This window comes from Saprolegnia diclina (assembly GCF_000281045.1).
Source record: "Saprolegnia diclina VS20 unplaced genomic scaffold supercont1.9, whole genome shotgun sequence".
Taxonomy (NCBI): Eukaryota; Oomycota; class Saprolegniomycetes; order Saprolegniales; family Saprolegniaceae; genus Saprolegnia; species Saprolegnia diclina.
The window spans coordinates 394891-412627 of record NW_008246076.1 but is presented as its reverse complement, the minus strand read 5'-3'; the positions used below and the strand labels follow the sequence as shown (position 1 = coordinate 412627).

The 17737-nt window shown below is 61.4% G+C and overlaps 3 protein-coding genes across 3 annotated transcripts; 2 read left to right on the top strand and 1 right to left on the bottom strand.

The window, feature by feature from the left end:
* Positions 1-420: 420 nt before the first annotated feature.
* SDRG_03814 (hypothetical protein) lies at positions 421-14562 on the top strand (the record flags this gene model as incomplete). Its single annotated transcript, XM_008609458.1, has 16 exons — positions 421-514; positions 577-770; positions 816-891; positions 935-999; positions 1047-1187; positions 1230-1775; positions 1828-5175; positions 5222-5384; positions 5438-5585; positions 5629-6181; positions 6237-6288; positions 6336-8347; positions 8396-8760; positions 8813-10266; positions 10316-10425; positions 10474-14562. 16 exons carry the CDS (start codon positions 421-423, stop codon positions 14560-14562), a joined length of 13410 nt encoding a protein of 4469 aa, XP_008607680.1.
* On the bottom strand, positions 14547-15435 carry SDRG_03813 (hypothetical protein). The gene has a single exon (XM_008609457.1). The coding sequence runs from the start codon at positions 15407-15409 to the stop codon at positions 14624-14626; it is 786 nt and encodes a 261-aa protein (XP_008607679.1). The 5' UTR covers positions 15410-15435; the 3' UTR covers positions 14547-14623.
* Positions 15436-15565: 130 nt separating this feature from the next.
* Positions 15566-17734, top strand: SDRG_03812 (hypothetical protein; the record flags this gene model as incomplete). The annotated part of the gene is made up of 7 exons (XM_008609456.1): positions 15566-16057; positions 16104-16161; positions 16211-16437; positions 16492-16959; positions 17018-17226; positions 17283-17583; positions 17660-17734. 7 exons carry the CDS (start codon positions 15566-15568, stop codon positions 17732-17734), a joined length of 1830 nt encoding a protein of 609 aa, XP_008607678.1.
* Between the last annotated feature and the right edge of the window lie 3 nt (positions 17735-17737).

The window sequence follows — 17737 nt, the reverse complement described above, 5'->3', positions numbered from 1 at the left end:
AGGTCGACTGGGTAAGGCAGCTCTACCTAGCACAGTTGACCCACCATGCAATCGCTCGGGCAGCGAACCACAACCCAGCGACGGTGCGTGGTCGCCGCACGAAGCATCCTCGGCGTGTCAAAGCCATGGTGCAGACAGGGTAAGCACTGGCGCTTCTTGCGCTTCATGGAGGCGCGGTGCAGTGTGCTGTTACCTCGTGCTTGAAGCGAGGTTGAAGCTGCGCGCGTGCGATCTTTGCTGGCCTTTCTCGCATGTCGTATGGCTTTTGAGAGGTTGATCGTCGAATTGAGAAAAGATGAGTCGCGTGCAATGTCTTTCCATCACATGCAAAACTCAATTGAGTTTTGGGGCACCGAGGAAGCATCCTATTATCTCTGGGAGGTCGTCATCTTCGACGAAAGCAACCAGATTTGGATTGGGATGGCGATGGACGAGGTCGTCCAGTTCGGCGATGACTTTGGCCAGAAGATCGACCTCACGGTGCGCATCCGCGAGATCCTGCGCAACTACCCGGGTACGTCCATGCGCTTCCTGCTCGAGGTCGACGACGACCTCATGATGGTGCTGCGAGGGTAGAGGGCACCTCGGTGCTCAAGGAGATGGTGCAGAACGCCGACGACGCAGGCGCGACGACCATCTCGTTCTGCCTCGACAAGCGCACGCATGGCGCCGAGCACCTCGCGTACACGAAGCTCGCGTCCTTCCAGGGCCCATCGCTTCTTGTGCACAACGATGCGCGCTTCACGGATGCCGACTTTGCGTCCATCCAGGTACTGCTCTCCTGGTCGACGAGCATGTGCAACGTACTTGCGTAGCGCATTGGCGATTCGCTCAAGAAGGATGCATCCCAAGGCTGGAAGACCGGGCGCTTTGGCATTGGCTTCAACTCGGGTACGCTCTTGCATGCATCGTAGAAGCCAACGACGATACGTAGTGTACCACATGACGGACCTTCCGACGTTCATTAGCGGCAGCCACATTGTCATGTTTGACCCGCATGTAATGCGACTTCCTCCTCGCACGCGTCGGTGATAGCTCGAGTGTAGGCCTGCCACTTGCCCAATGTGAACCCGAGCAACCCCGGCAAAATGATCAACTTTATGACGCGGCGTGATCTCCTCGAGCAGTACCCGGACCAGTTTTGCCCGTTCGAAGGGTTTGGCTGCGACCTTCGATCGCCCTTTGACGTAGCGCGCTTGCATGTGGAGGATGCACTCATGAACATGTAGGGCACGACGTTTCGCCTGCCCCTGCGCACGCCCGAGCAAGCCAAGACGAGCAAACTCACGTCCCGAGCGCAAACGCTCGCCTCGGTGTCGCAGCTCCTTTCCGATTTTGCCGCCGAGTCGACCATGACGCTCCTCTTTCTGCGCAACGTGACGACGATTCACATTTCGCAGTGGGAGACAGGCCAGTCGGCGCCAACACCGCTGCACACAACCAGCATCACCAACTTGTCGCGCGAGCTCCAAGCGCAGCGCAGCCAAGCATCGCTCAAGGCGCAAGCGTTCCCGCTGCAGGGTCAGATTTGCGACTACCCGCTCGAGATTACGACCCGGAACTTTGGCTCGAACAACGACGCGACATCGACGTGGCTCATCTGCAACCAGCTTGGGGGCAAAGAGAGCACGGCGATGGCGATTGACCCGGAGAACGCCTCGCTGCGACTTGTGCCGTATGGCGGTGTTGCCGCGAGCTTGGACGTCACGACACCGCTGCAAGGCCGTGCGTTCTGCTTCTTGCCGCTGCCTGTCGAAACGGGGCTTCCGATCCACGTACGACGACACCGTGCTGGTGGGTTAGGAGCTGAGAACGTTGCGTGATTAGGTCAATGGCTACTTTGAGCTCTCGTCCAACCGGCGCGACGTGTGGTCGGGCGACGGTCTCACGGGCGAAGGGCTCTTGCGCGCGCAGTGGAATTCGAGTCTCTTGGCGTCGGTCGTTGCGCCTTGCTACGCGCGCGCGATCGAGGCCATGACGCAATATCACACGACGCCACACCTCTTTCCGCTGCAGCTGCCGCTGCCGCCGTGGCAGACGCTCGTGACCTCGGCGCTGACGCAAGTCGCCGACAAGCCGTGTCTGTATACGCTCACAAAGACGTTTGTGTCGCCCAGAGACGCACTCGTGCTTGGACCATCGAGTGACAAGGACGCGCTCGAGCCTCTCCTCGTGCACGATGGCCTTGGCCTCGTGTCGGTGCCGCCAGCGCTGCAGACGCTGCTGCTGACCACGAACACGATCCCAATCGAGTTTGGTCCGCGCCACGCCCGGGCGTGGTACCGTGCGCACGCGACGTGCCACGGCAGCAATGCGGCCGCGATGCACGCACTGCTTGCGTTTGTGCTGCGCGATGGACCGCGCGACGACCTCGACGGCGTGCAACTGCTGCCGCTCATGGACCACTCGGTCGGGCGGTTTGCGATCCAAGCTCCTGTGGACGCCGCTGGCTTGCAACAGCTGCTCTCGATGCAGTTTCCGCGGTCGTTGTGTGTGGCCGCGCTGCAAAAGCATGAGAACAACGCACAAGCCGCGCTCGAGTGGCTCTTGACGTCGACGACCAAGGAGGCGTGTTCCACCACGTACTACCTCTGCTCGGAGCTCGAATTGCAGCTCTTTGGCGCCAGCGCCCGCCAGCTACTTGTCGACATGGAGGCAGTGGGCGACTGCAAGGCGACGCTTCTATCGCTCGCGTCGCATATGAACGTGCAAGTGATGGGCGTCCAGGACCTCGGCGACTTCTTGCCGCTCGTGTTGCCACCGCACTGGGCGCGGCAGTCGCGCGTCGCTTGGTCGATCGATGCAACCGACCTCCCAACGCTCGCGTGGTTTCAAGACCTCTGGGCGTACATTGGAAACAGCCCGAGCACGCTGCTCGACCTCTGTGACCAGTGGCCGATCGTCCCGACGCAGAACGGCGCCGTGTGCAGCCTCCGGAAGCAGTCGTCAATTCTCCACACGGCGTGGCTCGCGCCATCGATCGTTGCAATCCTTTTGCGCATGCAAGTGGATGTCTTGGCCCACGACCTCTTTCGCACCGAAGTGTCACCGGAAGTTTGGACGTACTTTCAGCAGCCGACACCGGAAGGCGTCGTCGCGTCCTTGTCCCGGGACCGCGTCGAGGTGCTCTCGGCGGTCGAGCGCGACGAGCTCCGAACGTACATTGTGTCGCTGCACTGCGACGACATGAGCGCGTCGACGGTGCAGGCACTGCGCTCGTTGCCGCTCTTCCACGGCTTTGGGTTTCGCCAGAGCAACGCGGTGGCATGGGATGAGACCGACGACCGCAGTCTCTTTGTACCGCTCACGCCCGGGCTGTGCGTGGCCCCGGAGATCGAACCGCGCCTTTTGGATGGCCGCTTTGTCGTGCATCCCGAGCTCTCCAAGAAGGTGCTCACCAAGCTCGGGCTCCCAACGATCTCGCGCGTCAATTTCTTCATGACGAGCATGTTTGCCGCCAACGTGTGGTCGAATTTGGAGCCCGAGATGCAACTGTCGCTGCTAGAAGGCTTCTTGCTCCACGTGACGACGTTTGTACGCGACGACCCGCGCTTCATCGGACGCGCCCAGCAGCTCCAGGTGTTTGCGACCATGACAGGATCGTGGCGCTACGTCACCGAGCTCTACGACCCGGACATTGAGGCTTTTGTCGACATGATCGAACCGAGCTGCTTTCCATCGGCGTCGCTCCAGACGCCAGCGTACCTCGGAGCGCTGCGTCTTTTGGGCATGCAGCAGATGCTCACGCGGTCGTCCGTGCTGCACATTGCTGAAGTCATTGCGACAACGGGTGTGGCCGAGGAGACTGCCGAGTTTCAACGGCGCACCAAAGAGTTTGTCAAGTATGTTGATGCCCACGCCGACCGGCTTCTCCAGCCCCAAGTGTCCATGCACGTGGCGACGAAGAAGAAGAAGATGTCGCTCCAGAAGAAGACGGGAAGCTTCTTCAAGGCCTTTCTAGATAGCCGATCGTCGACGCTCCAAGACGACGAGGACAACGAGGTGGACGACGCGGCGCACGCCGCTGCGTTGCAATTGGAGATGCAAGACATCATTGCGTTTCGCGAACAGCTCGTGCTCTTGGCGTGGATGCCGGTGCTGCAGTCGCCGCCGTATGCCTGCCTGCCGTGGCCGTCGTCGCCGCCGCTCGTCACGTCCCCGCTCGCGCTCCGACCTGCCGAGTCGCAGTGGCTTTGCTCGGCGAGTTTCTTCATCCTGGACGGAGCGATCGCATCGAGCGCGCTGCGTCAGCTGTTTGGATGGGACGCTCCACACGCGCTACCCGTGCTTCTCCGACAGCTCGTCGAGCTCCATGCGACGTTTTGCGCCATTGGCAACGACGACGCACATCTCGCGCGACTGGCTGCGCAGGTGCCAACGTTGTACGCGGCCCTCGCGTCGTACCTCGTGCGCGACGCCAGCGCAGCGAATGGCATGCAAAGCGCACTGCACAACGTGCCGTGGCTTTGGATCCGGGACCGCTTTTGGCGCGCGGACCAAGTCGCATTCGACTCGTACGTGCACGCGCACGAGTACCTCGCAATCGTCCCGAAAGAGCTGCTACCGTACGAATCTCTCTTGTCGGCGCTGGGCGTGCGTCGCCGCTTCCACGCACGCGACTATGTCGGCGTCCTCGAAGCCATGTTTACGGCTCACAATACGCAGCCGCTCTCGAAAGACGACGTCGCGCTCGCGATCCAGCTCGCGCAAACGCTCAGCGACGAGATGTCGACGGGCCTCGACGTGTACCTTCCGACTGCCAGCAATGTGTTGGAATTGGCGTCGTCGCTCCTCTTTAACGATGCGCCGTGGCTGGCGCAGCCCTCGGGCCTGGTGTTTGTGCACCCGCAGCTCTCGAACGTGGTCGCGGGCAAGCTGGGTGCTGTCTCGTTCCGGTCATCGCTCCTACGGAGCTCGTCGACGGCGCTCGACGGACTCGAACCCGAAGCGCTCGACGGTGTCACGGCGTTTGGCCAGTCGGAGCCGCTCACACGACGCCTCGCACACATCTTGGAGCAGTACCCCGAAGGCACGAGCGTGCTCCACGAACTCGTGCAGAACGCCGACGACGCGGGCGCGACGCGTGTGAGTGTGTGCCTCAACCTCGCCACGTACGCGACGTCGTCGCTCTTGAGTGCCCCCATGGCCGCGTGGCAAGGCCCCGCCTTGTACTGCGTATGCTGCTCTCTCTCGTGGATGCCATTCTTAGTGTTGTGTGTAGTACAACAATGCGGCGTTCCAGGAGCGCGATTTCATGAACCTCGCGCGCATTGGCCAAGGCAGCAAGCTCCACCGCGTCTCGACGACCGGGCGCTTTGGTCTTGGCTTCAACTCGGTGTACCATCTCACGGATTTACCGTCGATCGTATCGGGGAGCTCGCTCGGTACATTACGCTCGCCCTTTGTCATTCTCGTGCATTGACGCGGGAGCATCTAGTCATGTTTGATCCGCACGCGACCTTTGTACCGAACGCAACGACAACGCAGCCCGGCATCAAGATCAACTTTACGTCCTCGAACGTCATTGCGCAGTTTCCCGACCAGTTTGCGCCCTACAAGCTCTTTGGCTGCACCCTCGACGAGCCGTACGACCGTACTCATGGCATGACATGCCTCAGCAAGACGTAGGTACCACGGGACGCTCTTTCGGTTCCCATTCCGCACGACGGGCATGCACAGCGAGATCAAGCGGTCGGCGTACACGCAACACGATATGCACGAGCTCATCACGCAGTTTCAGTCGTCGTTGGCCGCCACGATGCTCTTTCTGCGACACGTCGAACACATTGCAGTCTACATCAAGACGGACGACGACGGCAGCGAACCGCGCCTCTTGTATGAAGCCAGCGTGCCGCCGCGCCCACCGAACGCGCTGGACGCGTTTGCCAACAAGGACGCGTTTTATCGCCAGTTGCAGCGGCAGGCAGCGCCAAGCATCGACCACCACGTGCTTTCCGTGACGCTTTCCGAGCCGGGGAATGCGGCGCCGGTGACTGAGAACTACCTCATGGCCATCGGCATGGGCGCGGGCAGCGCCAAGGCAATGGCGCTCGCGCACCCCGAGCTCAAGCTCATTCCATATGTGGGGATTGCAGCACGCTTGGATGTTGTGCCAACGCCGCTCGACGGCCGTGCGTTTTGCTTTTTACCGCTGCCTGTCAAAGTCGGTCTTCCCGTGCACGTACGTCCGTACCTTGACGAGTTGAGAATGAGGAAACCCCATGGATTGCATCTAGATCAACGGGTACTTTGAGCTCTCATCGAATCGGCGTGACATTTGGCACGGCGGTATGTCCTCGCTCCTCTATGTTGTGAGGCGAATTGATATGGTGTAGATGACATGACGGGCGAAGGACGCATGCGCTCCGAGTGGAACAAGGCGCTTCTTGTGGACGCAGTTGCGCCGACGTACCTCTCGCTGCTGCTGCACGTGCAAGCCATGGTCTCGAAAGACCACTATTTGGCGCTGTTTCCGCCCCAGCGACCGCCGTCGCCGTGGTCCGCGGTCGTCGACACGCTCTACGCCCGCGTCGGCGCCAACAAGCTCGTGTACTGCGAGACGTCGGGAGCGTATGTGCCGTTCAACGTGGTCCTCGCCCTGGACCCGGCGTTGCCGTCGGCGCGGGCGACCGAAGTGATGGAGATTTTGCGCCTGCATGGTCTCTCGTACGCGTCGTTTCCACCGCCTTTGCACGCGCTCTTGCTTGAGAAGAATGTGCTCCTCGGGGCAACGACGCCAAGTACGTTCCGCCAGCTCCTCCAGGCCGAGCGCATTCGGCTGCAGACGTTGCCGCCGCAGCTGGTGCCGGCGCTCGTCAAGCTCTGCGTCGATGACATTCGCGACGAAGCCCAGCTCGAGATGCTCCACGCGCTGCCACTTCTTGTGCTGCGGGATCAAAGCGTGCGACCCATTCTTCTCCGCGGTCAAGGCGACGCGGTTTATGTCTGCTCGTCGATCGAGCAGACGCTCCTCGAAGGCATGTGCCCGCACCGTGTGCTCAACATGGAGCTCTGCGGCGGCGTTTTGCGGGCGCTGCCCGGCTTTGTGACTAGCGCCAACGTCAAGGTCTTTGATCTGCACGAGCTTGGGGCGATTGCGTCGTCGCTCTTTCCGTCGGCGTGGCGTCAAAAGCCGCGTGTACCGTTCGTCGCGCACCCGAGCCGCCCGATGACATGGTGGAAGGCGCTCTGGAGCTACGTGGACGACCAGGTCTCGAACGGCAATGACGTACCGACGTCGCTGCTGGAGTGGCCGATCAAGCCCGTACGCATCAACCCCACCAACACGGCGCTCATGCCGCTGGACACTCCCGTGCTCTCGTCGCTCCAAGGGTTGCGCGGCGACCGCGACAGTATCTTGGACTTTCTCAAGGACCACGACTTGTACGTACTCGACACGTCGCTCTTCCCCAACGAGCGGTGTCCGTCGTGGATGCTGTCGTCGGGTTTTGCGTTTGCGTGTGACGCGTCGGGTCTCTTGAGCCTCTTTAGTCGCGGCACGGCGATCGCAGCCATCCCGCTGCCGGTCGCACGTGCGTTTCGGGCGCTGTTGGTCGAGGCCGACTTTGAGACGCTGTCGCCGGCCAACCAGGCAACGGCGCGATCGCTACCGATCTTTGAGCTCTCGACGCTGGGCGGTGCGAGCACGCTTGTGGCACTAGACAGCGCGAGTTACCTGCTGCCGCCCAGTGGCTTTGCCTACGCGCCCCCGCCGCTGCTGTCTCTGGCGTCTTCAGACGAGCGCGCCTTTTGCTTGGCCGCGGGGGTCGCCCAAGTGACGCACGACGACGCGCTTCTCGAGCACGTGTTGCCGCACTTGACGTTCTTTGATGAGACGCTCCAGATCGAGCTCTTGGTCAAAGAAGTGTTTCTCCGGTACGCAAGCATGGCCCCGGCCGTCCAGAAGCGGCTCCGCGAGACGGTTCGTGTCCCGACAGCCGATGCAAGCAGCGCGCACCGGCCCCTGCACGAGCTCCACGACCCGACGTCGGACGCCCTCCAAGGTCTTCTGGGTCCATCGAGCTTTCCGACACCGCTGCTGGCGGCGCAATTGGCAGTGATGAAGGACATGGGGCTGCAGCAGTCAATCTCGTGTCTCGCCATGCTCGAGAGCGCTCGCAGCATTGAGAACGCGCCGGACACGATGCGAGCGGTCCACCTCCTCGGCGTCGTCAACGAGCACCTCGATGCCGTGTTTGCCCCCGAGAAGGACAGCGAGACGATCGCGGCGCTCTGTGCCGTGGCTTGGCTTCCGATCCAGACAGCGCGCCCGTTGGACGTGTTGCCGTGGACAGTCGCGACCGGTGGAGTTGCGTCGCCGCACGCCACGTGGCCGCCCGAGTGGATTGTAGGTATCACGTGATCAAAGAGAAATCATGACGTGGTGTTTGTCTAGTGGTACGGCTCGGCGACCAAGTGCATTTTGAACGGACACGTGACCTCGAAAGTCTTGCGCGACGCATGTCAATGGACGCTCTCGGCCGACGTTCTCGCGCAGCAGCTCGTGGCCATCGCCGAGCGGCATGCGTCGTCGGCCGTCGCGCTCGAAGACCCGACGTTTCTGCACCAACGCGTGGCCAATGTGTATGCGACGCTGGAAGGATGCATTGCCAACTTGAGTGACGACGAGACATGGAAAGCACACTTGGCGTCGTCGCCGTGGATCTGGACGACCTCGATGCGCTTTGTGCGCGTCTGCCAAGTGGCCCACGACGGCCCCGAGACCGTCGCCCCCGTCCTCGTCACGGTCGCCGACACGCGGTACGTCCGATTCAGTTCCTTTTCAGTCGTGCTAAGTGACACCAACTACTAGGGTGCCGTCGACTCTGCTCGAGGCGTTTGCGATCAAAGCGAGCTTTGAGATGGACGATTATGCGCGTGCACTGACGTTCCTGCCGCGTGATGCGCCGCTGCAAGCGTCCGACATGGCCCTCGTCAACGTCCTCCTTGGTTTGCTCGAGCAGGCATCGCCCGACAGCGTCAGAAACATCTTGCTACCGGACACGGATCGCATGCTGGCGCCCGCAACCGAGCTCGTGGTCGATGACATGGCATGGCACAAATCCAGCGAGCGCGGCCGTCGGCGGTTCGTGCACGCGAGTGTGGCCCCGCACGTCGCGCTGCGCTTTGGGGCGGTCTCCAAACACGCACTGGTGGCCAACGCGTCGTGTAACAGCGTCAAGATGATGTGTCCGCACCTCGTCGCCATCAAGGCGCATTTGCCAGAGGCCAATTACGCATCGTGGGCGACCAAGCTGCTTCGCGACATGCTCGACGTATCCGAAGCGCTGCATTGCCCACGCGTCGATGTGGTAGTCGATACGCGGGCGCATGCCGACCAAAAGGTGTGCCGGCCGTCGTTCCAGGCGCTGCAACGCGACGCAATCGTGTTTCACTTCCACGACGTCCAAGTGCAGCCCGAGACGCTCTTTCTCAAGTACGGCAAAGGCTCGGCGGGTCTTCTATCGGGTCTCTTTGTGAGCGACTGCATCCAAGTGCTGAGCGGCACGGACTTTTACGTGATTGACCCGAGTGGCACGTACCTCGAGCAGGCGTCGACACTGCGCTACAACACGCAAACGCCCGAGTTTGCGAGCTTCTCGGACCAGCTCGCGCCATTTGCGTCGCTGCCGTCGCTTCAAAGCGGAACGATCGTCCGGTGTCCGCTGCGCACGACACCCGATTCCAAGCTGCGGCCCGCGCTCACACCCCAGGACATGGCCTCGTTTCTCTCGACGGCCAATGCGTTTGCACCGACGTCGGTGCTCTTCTCGTCCTACTTGCGGCACTTGACGCTGTGGCACTTGACACCAGAGCTCCGGACATGTACGATCGACGTCGCGTTGCAGAACGCGGACCGCGTCTTGAGCCAGCGCCTCTCGCTGCTCCAGGACGACGAGTGGCGCAAGCCAAAGCCGACAGGCCTCTTTGGCAATGTGTTTAAGCGCTCGATGACACTGCCTTTCGCGATCTCGGACGTCGCGATCCGGGTGAGTGCGCAGAAGGAGGTGGCCGTGCACCACTGGTGTGTGAGTGCCAACATGGCCGTGGGTCGGACCCAAGACTTGGCGAAAGCGGTGCCAGCACTCTCGCCCCACGCGTCCGTGGCACATCTCGTGCGCACGACGGGCGGCGCGACTATCCCGCGCGTCCGAGGCCAGCTGTTTGCCCCGTTTGCCACCGACATATACACGGGGCTTCCGGTGCATGTGCATGCGGGCTTTGGTCTTGACGCGCCGTCGCTTCACGTGCCCGTGCGCGGTCTCGGTACGACTCGACTGCAAGCACAGACATCGTTATCGGTGCGCTGCTGTAGGGCCCAAGAACCATGTGATGGACGAGTGGAACCTCACACTGTTGGAGGACGCGGTCACGGAGGCCTATGTGCAGCTCTTGAGCACGCTCAAGGCCAACGCCATCGCTGCGGTACAGCTCTCATTGTCCAATCGGTCGTTGACGTAGTCTCTGCCCTAGAACGTGCCACGGATGCTCTATGGTGCATGGCCCGCCCTGCGTCGGTCGACGGACCTCGGCCGACTGGTGCAGCGCAGTTTGCACCCCAAGGTGTCGCAACTCGAGCTCTTCTTGTGTGGCGATGGCAGCTACCGCCGCCTCACGGACGGCTATTTCATGGAGCCGACCATGCCGCTTCAAGTCGCAGCGTATGCGCGGCTGCACTTTCCCATGTTTACAGTACCTTCGAGCGTCGTGGCCGCGACCACGACGATGCAGTCGACGCCGCGCCTCTTTACGCCGCGCGTGCTGCGCGAGTGGCTCAAGCGCGTCGCGGCCTCGTCGCTGCACGTCGGGCTGTGCCACGACCTGCTCGCCTACTGCTTGCGCGATTTGACACCTATGACGTACGGGGAGCTTGCAGGCTTGCCCGTGCTTGCGCTCGCCGATGGGACGGTCGGGACGGTGCCGAAAGCCAGCTTGTTTTCAGCGATCGCGGCCGAACCGTTCATTGTGGCGACGCTCGACCAGCAGCTTCTTTTGCCGAGCATGCGCAGCCGGTTCCTTGCGCTCGAGTTTTGCCGCGCGTTCGACTTGGAAAACGTGCGTCTGATCACTGCACTGGGCGCGGCGCCGTTTTCAGTGACGTTTCTCTCGCAGCACATTGCGAGTGAGCTCCCGCCAGCGTGGCGCAACAAGGACCGCGTCGTGTGGTCGCCGTCCCAGGACGTGGGTGTCTCTGCGCTCTGGCTCGGCCGGTTTTGGAAGGAAGTCGGCAAGAAGGAGCATGCCCAGCTCTTTCATGCATGGCCATTGCTCCCGATTGCTGGCAAGAACGAGCTGCTTCGGTGTCGCTACATGGACGACGTGCTCGTACTCAAGCCCGGGAGCGCGAGTTTGGAGCTTGCGGCGTCGATTGCGCGGCAGCGGCAGGTTGCAATCGCCGACGATGACGCGCAGCATGCTGCATACCTCCACGAACGCCACGTCATGGATGCGCTCGCCAAGCAAGAGCTGCATTTGGACGAGGACGAGGACGAAGAATTCGAGGGGGATGAAGCCGACGGCGAAGCCGAGGACAGCGACAACGTTCCGGCGTCGGAGGCCACGGTTGACGCTGCGGGGATCTCGTTGGCCGTCGACGACGAGGCGGTCTCGACAGCGCAAGACGAGGCAACTGTCGATGACGAAGATGGCGTCATCTCCGAGTCGGAAGGCACGCGGCGGCTGCACCCGCTCTTGGCGCGCCTCGACGTTCCGATTTTCGAACTTGGTTTTGTTCCCGAGGCCCAGCACCACGAGTGGCTTGTCCGGCCCAGTGACGCGGCGCTCATGATCCTCGGCGGTCTCTTCAAGTGGTCCCACGCCGGTCGCCTGCAATGGCCAATGGCGTCGCAAGCCGACCGCGAAGAACTCGTTGCGTACTTTGCCGACCACGGGACGCTCTACGGCGGCTTCAACCAGCGCCGAAAGGACCAGCTCCGGGGGCTTCCGCTCTACTACTCGCTCTTGGGCGACGAGTGCATTCTGAGCCACGACACATACTACCTTGTCGACGAGTCGGTCATCGGGTTTCCAGCGTACCTCCCCGAGCACACCAAGCAGTCGTTCCTGCACGTGCCTCGGCCGTCGCTGCTCGCATTCTTCAAGGAGCTCGATGTCGCGTGTCTCACCGAAGCCGACATGGTCGCCAAGTTTGTCGTTGGTCGCTTCGACGCATTTGACGCGGTCCAGCGCACTGCGCTCCTCGACACGATCCAGCGCAAGTGGTCGGTCTTCCAGCGCAATGCATCCCTCGTAGCGTTTCTGCAGTCGACGCCGCTCTTTTCGACGCGCGACGGTTTGATTGTGCCAGCGTCGACGCTCCTCGACCCGACGCACCCGGTTCTGGCGTCGGTCTTGCTACCGTCGTTCCCCGAGTCGTTTCCGGCGCCGGCGTACGCGACACCCGAGTGGCTCGACATTTTGCATGCGCTCGGCATGACGTATGAGCTCTCGACGGCGGTCTTTGCGCGCTGTGCGAACCACGTGGCGTCGTGGCCGACCCCGCTCTCGTCCGAGCACGAAGCGGGCGCGCTGGCCCTCCACGAAGCCTTTGCGCGTCACTACGACAAGTACGAGCGCGCGCGCTCGTTTCTCGAAGAGCTCGCGTCCATCGCGTTTGTCCCGGCGATCGAGCATGCGCTAAGTGGGCCCGACCGCACGATCTTGACGCGGTACTGCGACTGCGCCGTGCCGTCGGATGAAGCCGTCGTCTTCTTCTCCAAGCCGATCGCGCTGGCGTATGCGGTGCCACCCCGCGTGCTCTGGCGCCGCCTCGACGTCGTCTCGCCGCCACCGGCGACCGATGTGCTCTTGACGCTCGAGCGCGTGACGAGCAACGCCACTGTGCTGGACGACTGGTCGCACGCCACGTCCGTCTTGGAGCTCTTTCAAAAGCTGTTTGCGTACTGTGATGCGCACTGGGACACGCTCGGGCACGCGATGCAGTCGCGACTCTGCGAACTGCCCTTGCTGCCGATTGGCACGCGCTTTGTGAAGGCCAGTCGCGTCTACGTGCGTCTCCAGGAGAACCTCGCGCCGTTCCTCTTTGAAGTGCCCCGCGCCTTTGGTGCGTACGACCACTTGTTTCAACGCCTTGGCACAAAAGAGTCGCCGTCCGCCAACGACTATGCGCAGCTCCTCGCCGAGCTCGCGACCGAGTGCATGGTGCTCAACCTCAACGAGCTCCGCGCCGTCGTCAAGATGGTGACGTTGGTCGCCGAGACGGAGCTAACGTTGTCGCACCCGCTCATGCTGCCAACGACGACACACGAGCTCGTGCCGTTGCAGTTGTGTGTCGCCAACGATGCGACCGCACGCCGGCTCACATTGCGCATGCACATGCAGCTCGCGTCGATCCACGTTGTCCATGGCATGGTCACTGATGCCGTGGTGCGCGCGCTGCACGTCCCGAGCCTGTCCGACCTCGTGGTTGAAGAGCTCTGTCCAGGGGAAGCCTTGGTGCCCACGGTCGACACCACCGCGATGACGGCCGTGTTGCGCTCGGACGCCTTTGGGCGTGGCCTCGCCGCCGTGTGTGTCGGCAGTGACGACGACATCGTCCTGCGCTTCCGCGAGCATGCGATCTGTGCGGTCGAAACACTTGCAACGCGTCTCTATGTGCGCAACGGGCGGCTCGATGTGACCAAAGACCCGTCGAGCCTCTGTTTCATCGACGAGACGGCCAAGGTGCTCTATGTGACGACGCCCGGGTCGCTGAGCCTGTCGCATGTCGTCGCGCTCTGCATTCAGCAGTCGATGCCACACGCTTTACTCGACTGCGCGCCCGTCCTCGCGATGCTCGAGAGCTCGGACATTCCGCAGACGCTTGCGTATCTCCGCGTTGGCAGTCGCCGGGTCTTGCAAGCACGGGGGGTGCCTGGCGCACCGCTCTGCGACGTCGACATGCTGGCCCTCGAGCTCAAGCCGTTGCGGTCGTTCTTGCCGGGCGAGGTGGTCGCAATCGAAGGCAGCAACCACGAACACGTCTACGCGACGGTACTCGCCGAACAATCCACCGGCGGGCTCAAGCAAGTCCAGTTGTGCGTCGACACGAAGCATACGACAACGTGGCTGCCGTCGACCCAAGTGTTTTCGTTTCAATCTGTGCGGCAGTCGACAACGCTGTCGGCGGCCACGGCGACGCCGACGACGGCGGCGGTGCAGACGGCGGCTGTGACGTCGATGCCGTCGTCGGTGCCATCGCTACCTGTCTCGGAGACGCAGGTACTCGACGCGGTCAACGAGCTCCTCGGTCGCGTCAACATGAGTCTCAGCGCGCCGTACGAAGCCCTTCTTCAAGAGACATTGCGGCTCAAGCAGCGTTTGGCGCACGCGGAAGAGAGCTACCGCGCTGCGTCCGAGCGCATTGAGGAGGCGCTGGCCGAGAAGAAGGACGTGCTCGAGGCCATGACGTGCTCGGTCTGCTTTGAGAACGACGTCAACCGTGTGCTCGTGCCCTGCGGCCACGTGTTTTGCAGCGCGTGCGTCGGTCGGTTCCCGCGCAACAAGTGCCCGACGTGCCGCCAAGACATTTCCACGCATTGCGCCTTCCACAAGCCGTATTAACTCGGGTCTTGATACCTTGATACTTTTGATAACATTGCACTTTTTGGCCTTGTGGCATCTGTTATTTCAGCTTTTCTTTGGCGTCAAATTCGTGGACGAGCTTGAGGAATTGCGCTTTTCGGGCTTCGATCTCATCCTTGTGCTTGGCGGTCGCTTGTTCGGCCAGCGTCTTGAGCAGCGGGGTATCCCGCGCCATCTCCTCGTCCTTGCCGGCGCGGTAGCCCTCGACAAACCCCATGACGGTGAGCCGCCCCACGAGGAGCTTGTCGATGGCCCACTCTTCCATGTCTCGCTTGACGTCGACAACGTTGCGCTGCTTGAGGGACGCCACGGCGTCGGCCACGTGCTCGGGGATTCTCTCCACGTCCAGTGCTTGCGCTTGGACCTGCATTTCGGCCGCGTGTTTCTTGGCCTCGCTTTGCATGACGACGAGCTTCTCCGAGACCTGGCCACTCCACGTGTCGATCTCTGCCTTGAGCTCGGGGTGATGCGTCGCGAGATGCGTGTCGACGGAGCTCTTGACCTCGTGGCCCTTGGCGGTGAGCGCCACCGTGAGATCCTTGGACGCCGTTTTCTCGGGGCCAAACGAGCCCTTGTATTGCTTCCACGCCTCGTGCCATAGCCTGCGGTGGTCCGCCAGCGTCAGTGTCCAGAGGTCAACAAACTGGTTCTTCGCCTCAGCCTTCTTCTCTTCGTCTGTCAGCGGCGGCGGCGGCAAGCCTGGCATGACGTCCAGCAGCCATGCGCTTAGCAGCCTCGACCGCGTCTGGATCACGTACAAGGCCGCCTGCAGCGGCGAGAGCCCGCGGGGCCGCGGTGGCAGCGCTTGCTTGGCCTGGCGGAGCATCGGCAAGAATCCGCCGCTTGCGATTGGTTGAAAAAGCGCTCTTAACCGCGTCGCACCTACCCAAGTCTATAACACTATTCCACGTACAGTGTAAATGGTGTGGTGGCACAGTATCCGGACGATCTTGAAGAGACGTGGGAGTTGTGTGTAGCCGCGATGGCGACCAAGGCCAAGCCGAGCAACAACAATGGCGCAACGCTGACGAAGCGCAAGTCGCTGACCGACGACGACCTCCTCAAGCTCGAGAAGATGGAGCTCTCGGACGACGAAGACGACTTTCAGTACACGAACGTCGATGTGCTCGACGACGACGAGGACGACGACGAGGAGGACTTCCAGACCGTCCTGCGCAACCTCAACAAGGCGCCGGAAGCGAATGACGTCGTTATCGAGAAGGCGCCGTCGCCGATCCAAAAAGGCAGCCATGCCCTCGCGGCGCCGGCGCGGCCCATGGCCATGAGCACCCAAGTCCGCCCGTCGGTCGTCGACGATTTCATTCGCAATTTTCTCATCAAGATCGCCATGCCTCGCACACTCGACACGTTCAACACCGAGTGGTATGAGCTCATGGCCAAAGGCAAGCTCAAGGAAGAGGACATTGGCGTCGTGCCCGACATCTACCTGCGCAACCAAGCGCTCGACGACCAAGTACCTCGTGTATTGGGAGAAATTGGGCCGACGATGGCTCTTGTAGGTCAAAGCCTTGCGCAAGCAGCTTGATGAAACCAAGAAAATCACGGAAAAGGCCAAAGGTGCTAGCCGACTCGAAGTGTCTCTGTACGAAAAGCTAGGTGATTGTAGGGACCTGGGACAAATTTCGCCATCAGCGCGACGTCCACAAGATGCACCACCAGCGCGTCGTGCAGGAGAAGAACCTCCTCATGGACAAGATCAAGAAGCTTCGCAAAAACATTGCAGCGTACGAGCCGCTCCTCGCCGAGCTTCGGTCCAAGTACGAGGTCGCAATGAAGGAGAAGATGCTCATGCGCCTCGAGCGCGACCGTTGCATGGCCAAAGCCGACGCCTTGGTGCGTCGATTTGACAAAACTCGAAGAATCCTACAGTCTGAAGCGATCAACTAGGAGGCGCAAGTGCGCGCACTCGAGCAAAAGGACTCGAAATCTGCCAATTCCAAGTCGTCGCCGGCCAAGTCGGTCCTCGGTGGAACGAAAAAGAAGAAGACGGACACCAAGCTGCCGGCCGAGAACGCTGCAAACCCGAACGCAGACAAGCGCTTTGACCCGATTCAGATCAAGCGCGTGGAGCTTGTCAAGACGTTCCAGGGCCACCTCAACTCGATTGCCGCCGTGGCGTTCCACCCAAAGAACCCGGTGGTTGCGACCGTCTCGGACGACGAGACGTGGAAGCTCTGGTCGATGCCCAACTGCGAACTCATCATGAGCGGCGAAGGCCATCGTGACTGGATCGCCAACGTCGAGTTTCATCCGCGCGGAACGCACATTGCCACCTCGTCCGGGGACAACACCGTCAAGATTTGGGACTTTGTCTCGGCGTCGTGCACGCTGACGCTGCAAGACCACGCGCACCCGGTACTCCTTTATTTGTCGACAAAGTGGGTCATTTTCACTTTCATTTTTTATCTATTAGGTGTGGGAAAGTGCATTTCACCACGACGGCGACTTCTTGGCGTCGTGCTCGATGGACCACACGTGCAAGTTGTGGGACCTCGCGACGGGCAAGTGCCGCAAAACCTTTCGTGGGCACGTCGACTCGGTCAACAGCGTCTGTTTCCAGCCGTATACGGTCAACATTTGCACCGGGTCGGGCGACAAGACCATCTCGATCTGGGACATTCGGTACACTTTTTCCACTTGCGATACTGTAATATGGAGACTTAGTAGTCGATTATTAGATCGGGGCTCTGCGTCCAGACCTTTTACGGCCACCAAAACACGTGCAACAGCGTCGCGTTCTCGATCACGGGCGATACGATCGCATCCTGCGATGCCGACGGCTTCATCAAGCTCTGGGACGTGCGCATGGTGGCTGAGCGTGCGACGATTGACGGCGGCCAGCAGCCGCTCAACAGCGTCGCCTTTGACAAGAGCGGCGCTGTTGTCGCCGCCGCGAGCGACGACGGTACCATCAAGATGTGCAATGCCAAGACGTTCGAGTTCATCTCGGAGCTCCGCGGCCACAACGGCCCCGTCCAGGTACGTGCTCGTCTGAGTTTCTTATATTCTTATATGTTTTTCTTATATTTTCTGATGTATTTTGCGTGGTTTCTAGTCGGTCAAGTTTGATCCGGTCGGGCGCTACATGGCGAGTGCGAGCTCCGACTGCACGTTCCGTCTCTGGACGTAATCC

Bases quoted from the DNA above. Each gene is read 5' to 3' on its own strand.
- SDRG_03813 (XM_008609457.1), bottom strand. From the start codon at position 15,409: ATGCTCCGCCAGGCCAAGCAAGCGCTGCCACCGCGGCCCCGCGGGCTC.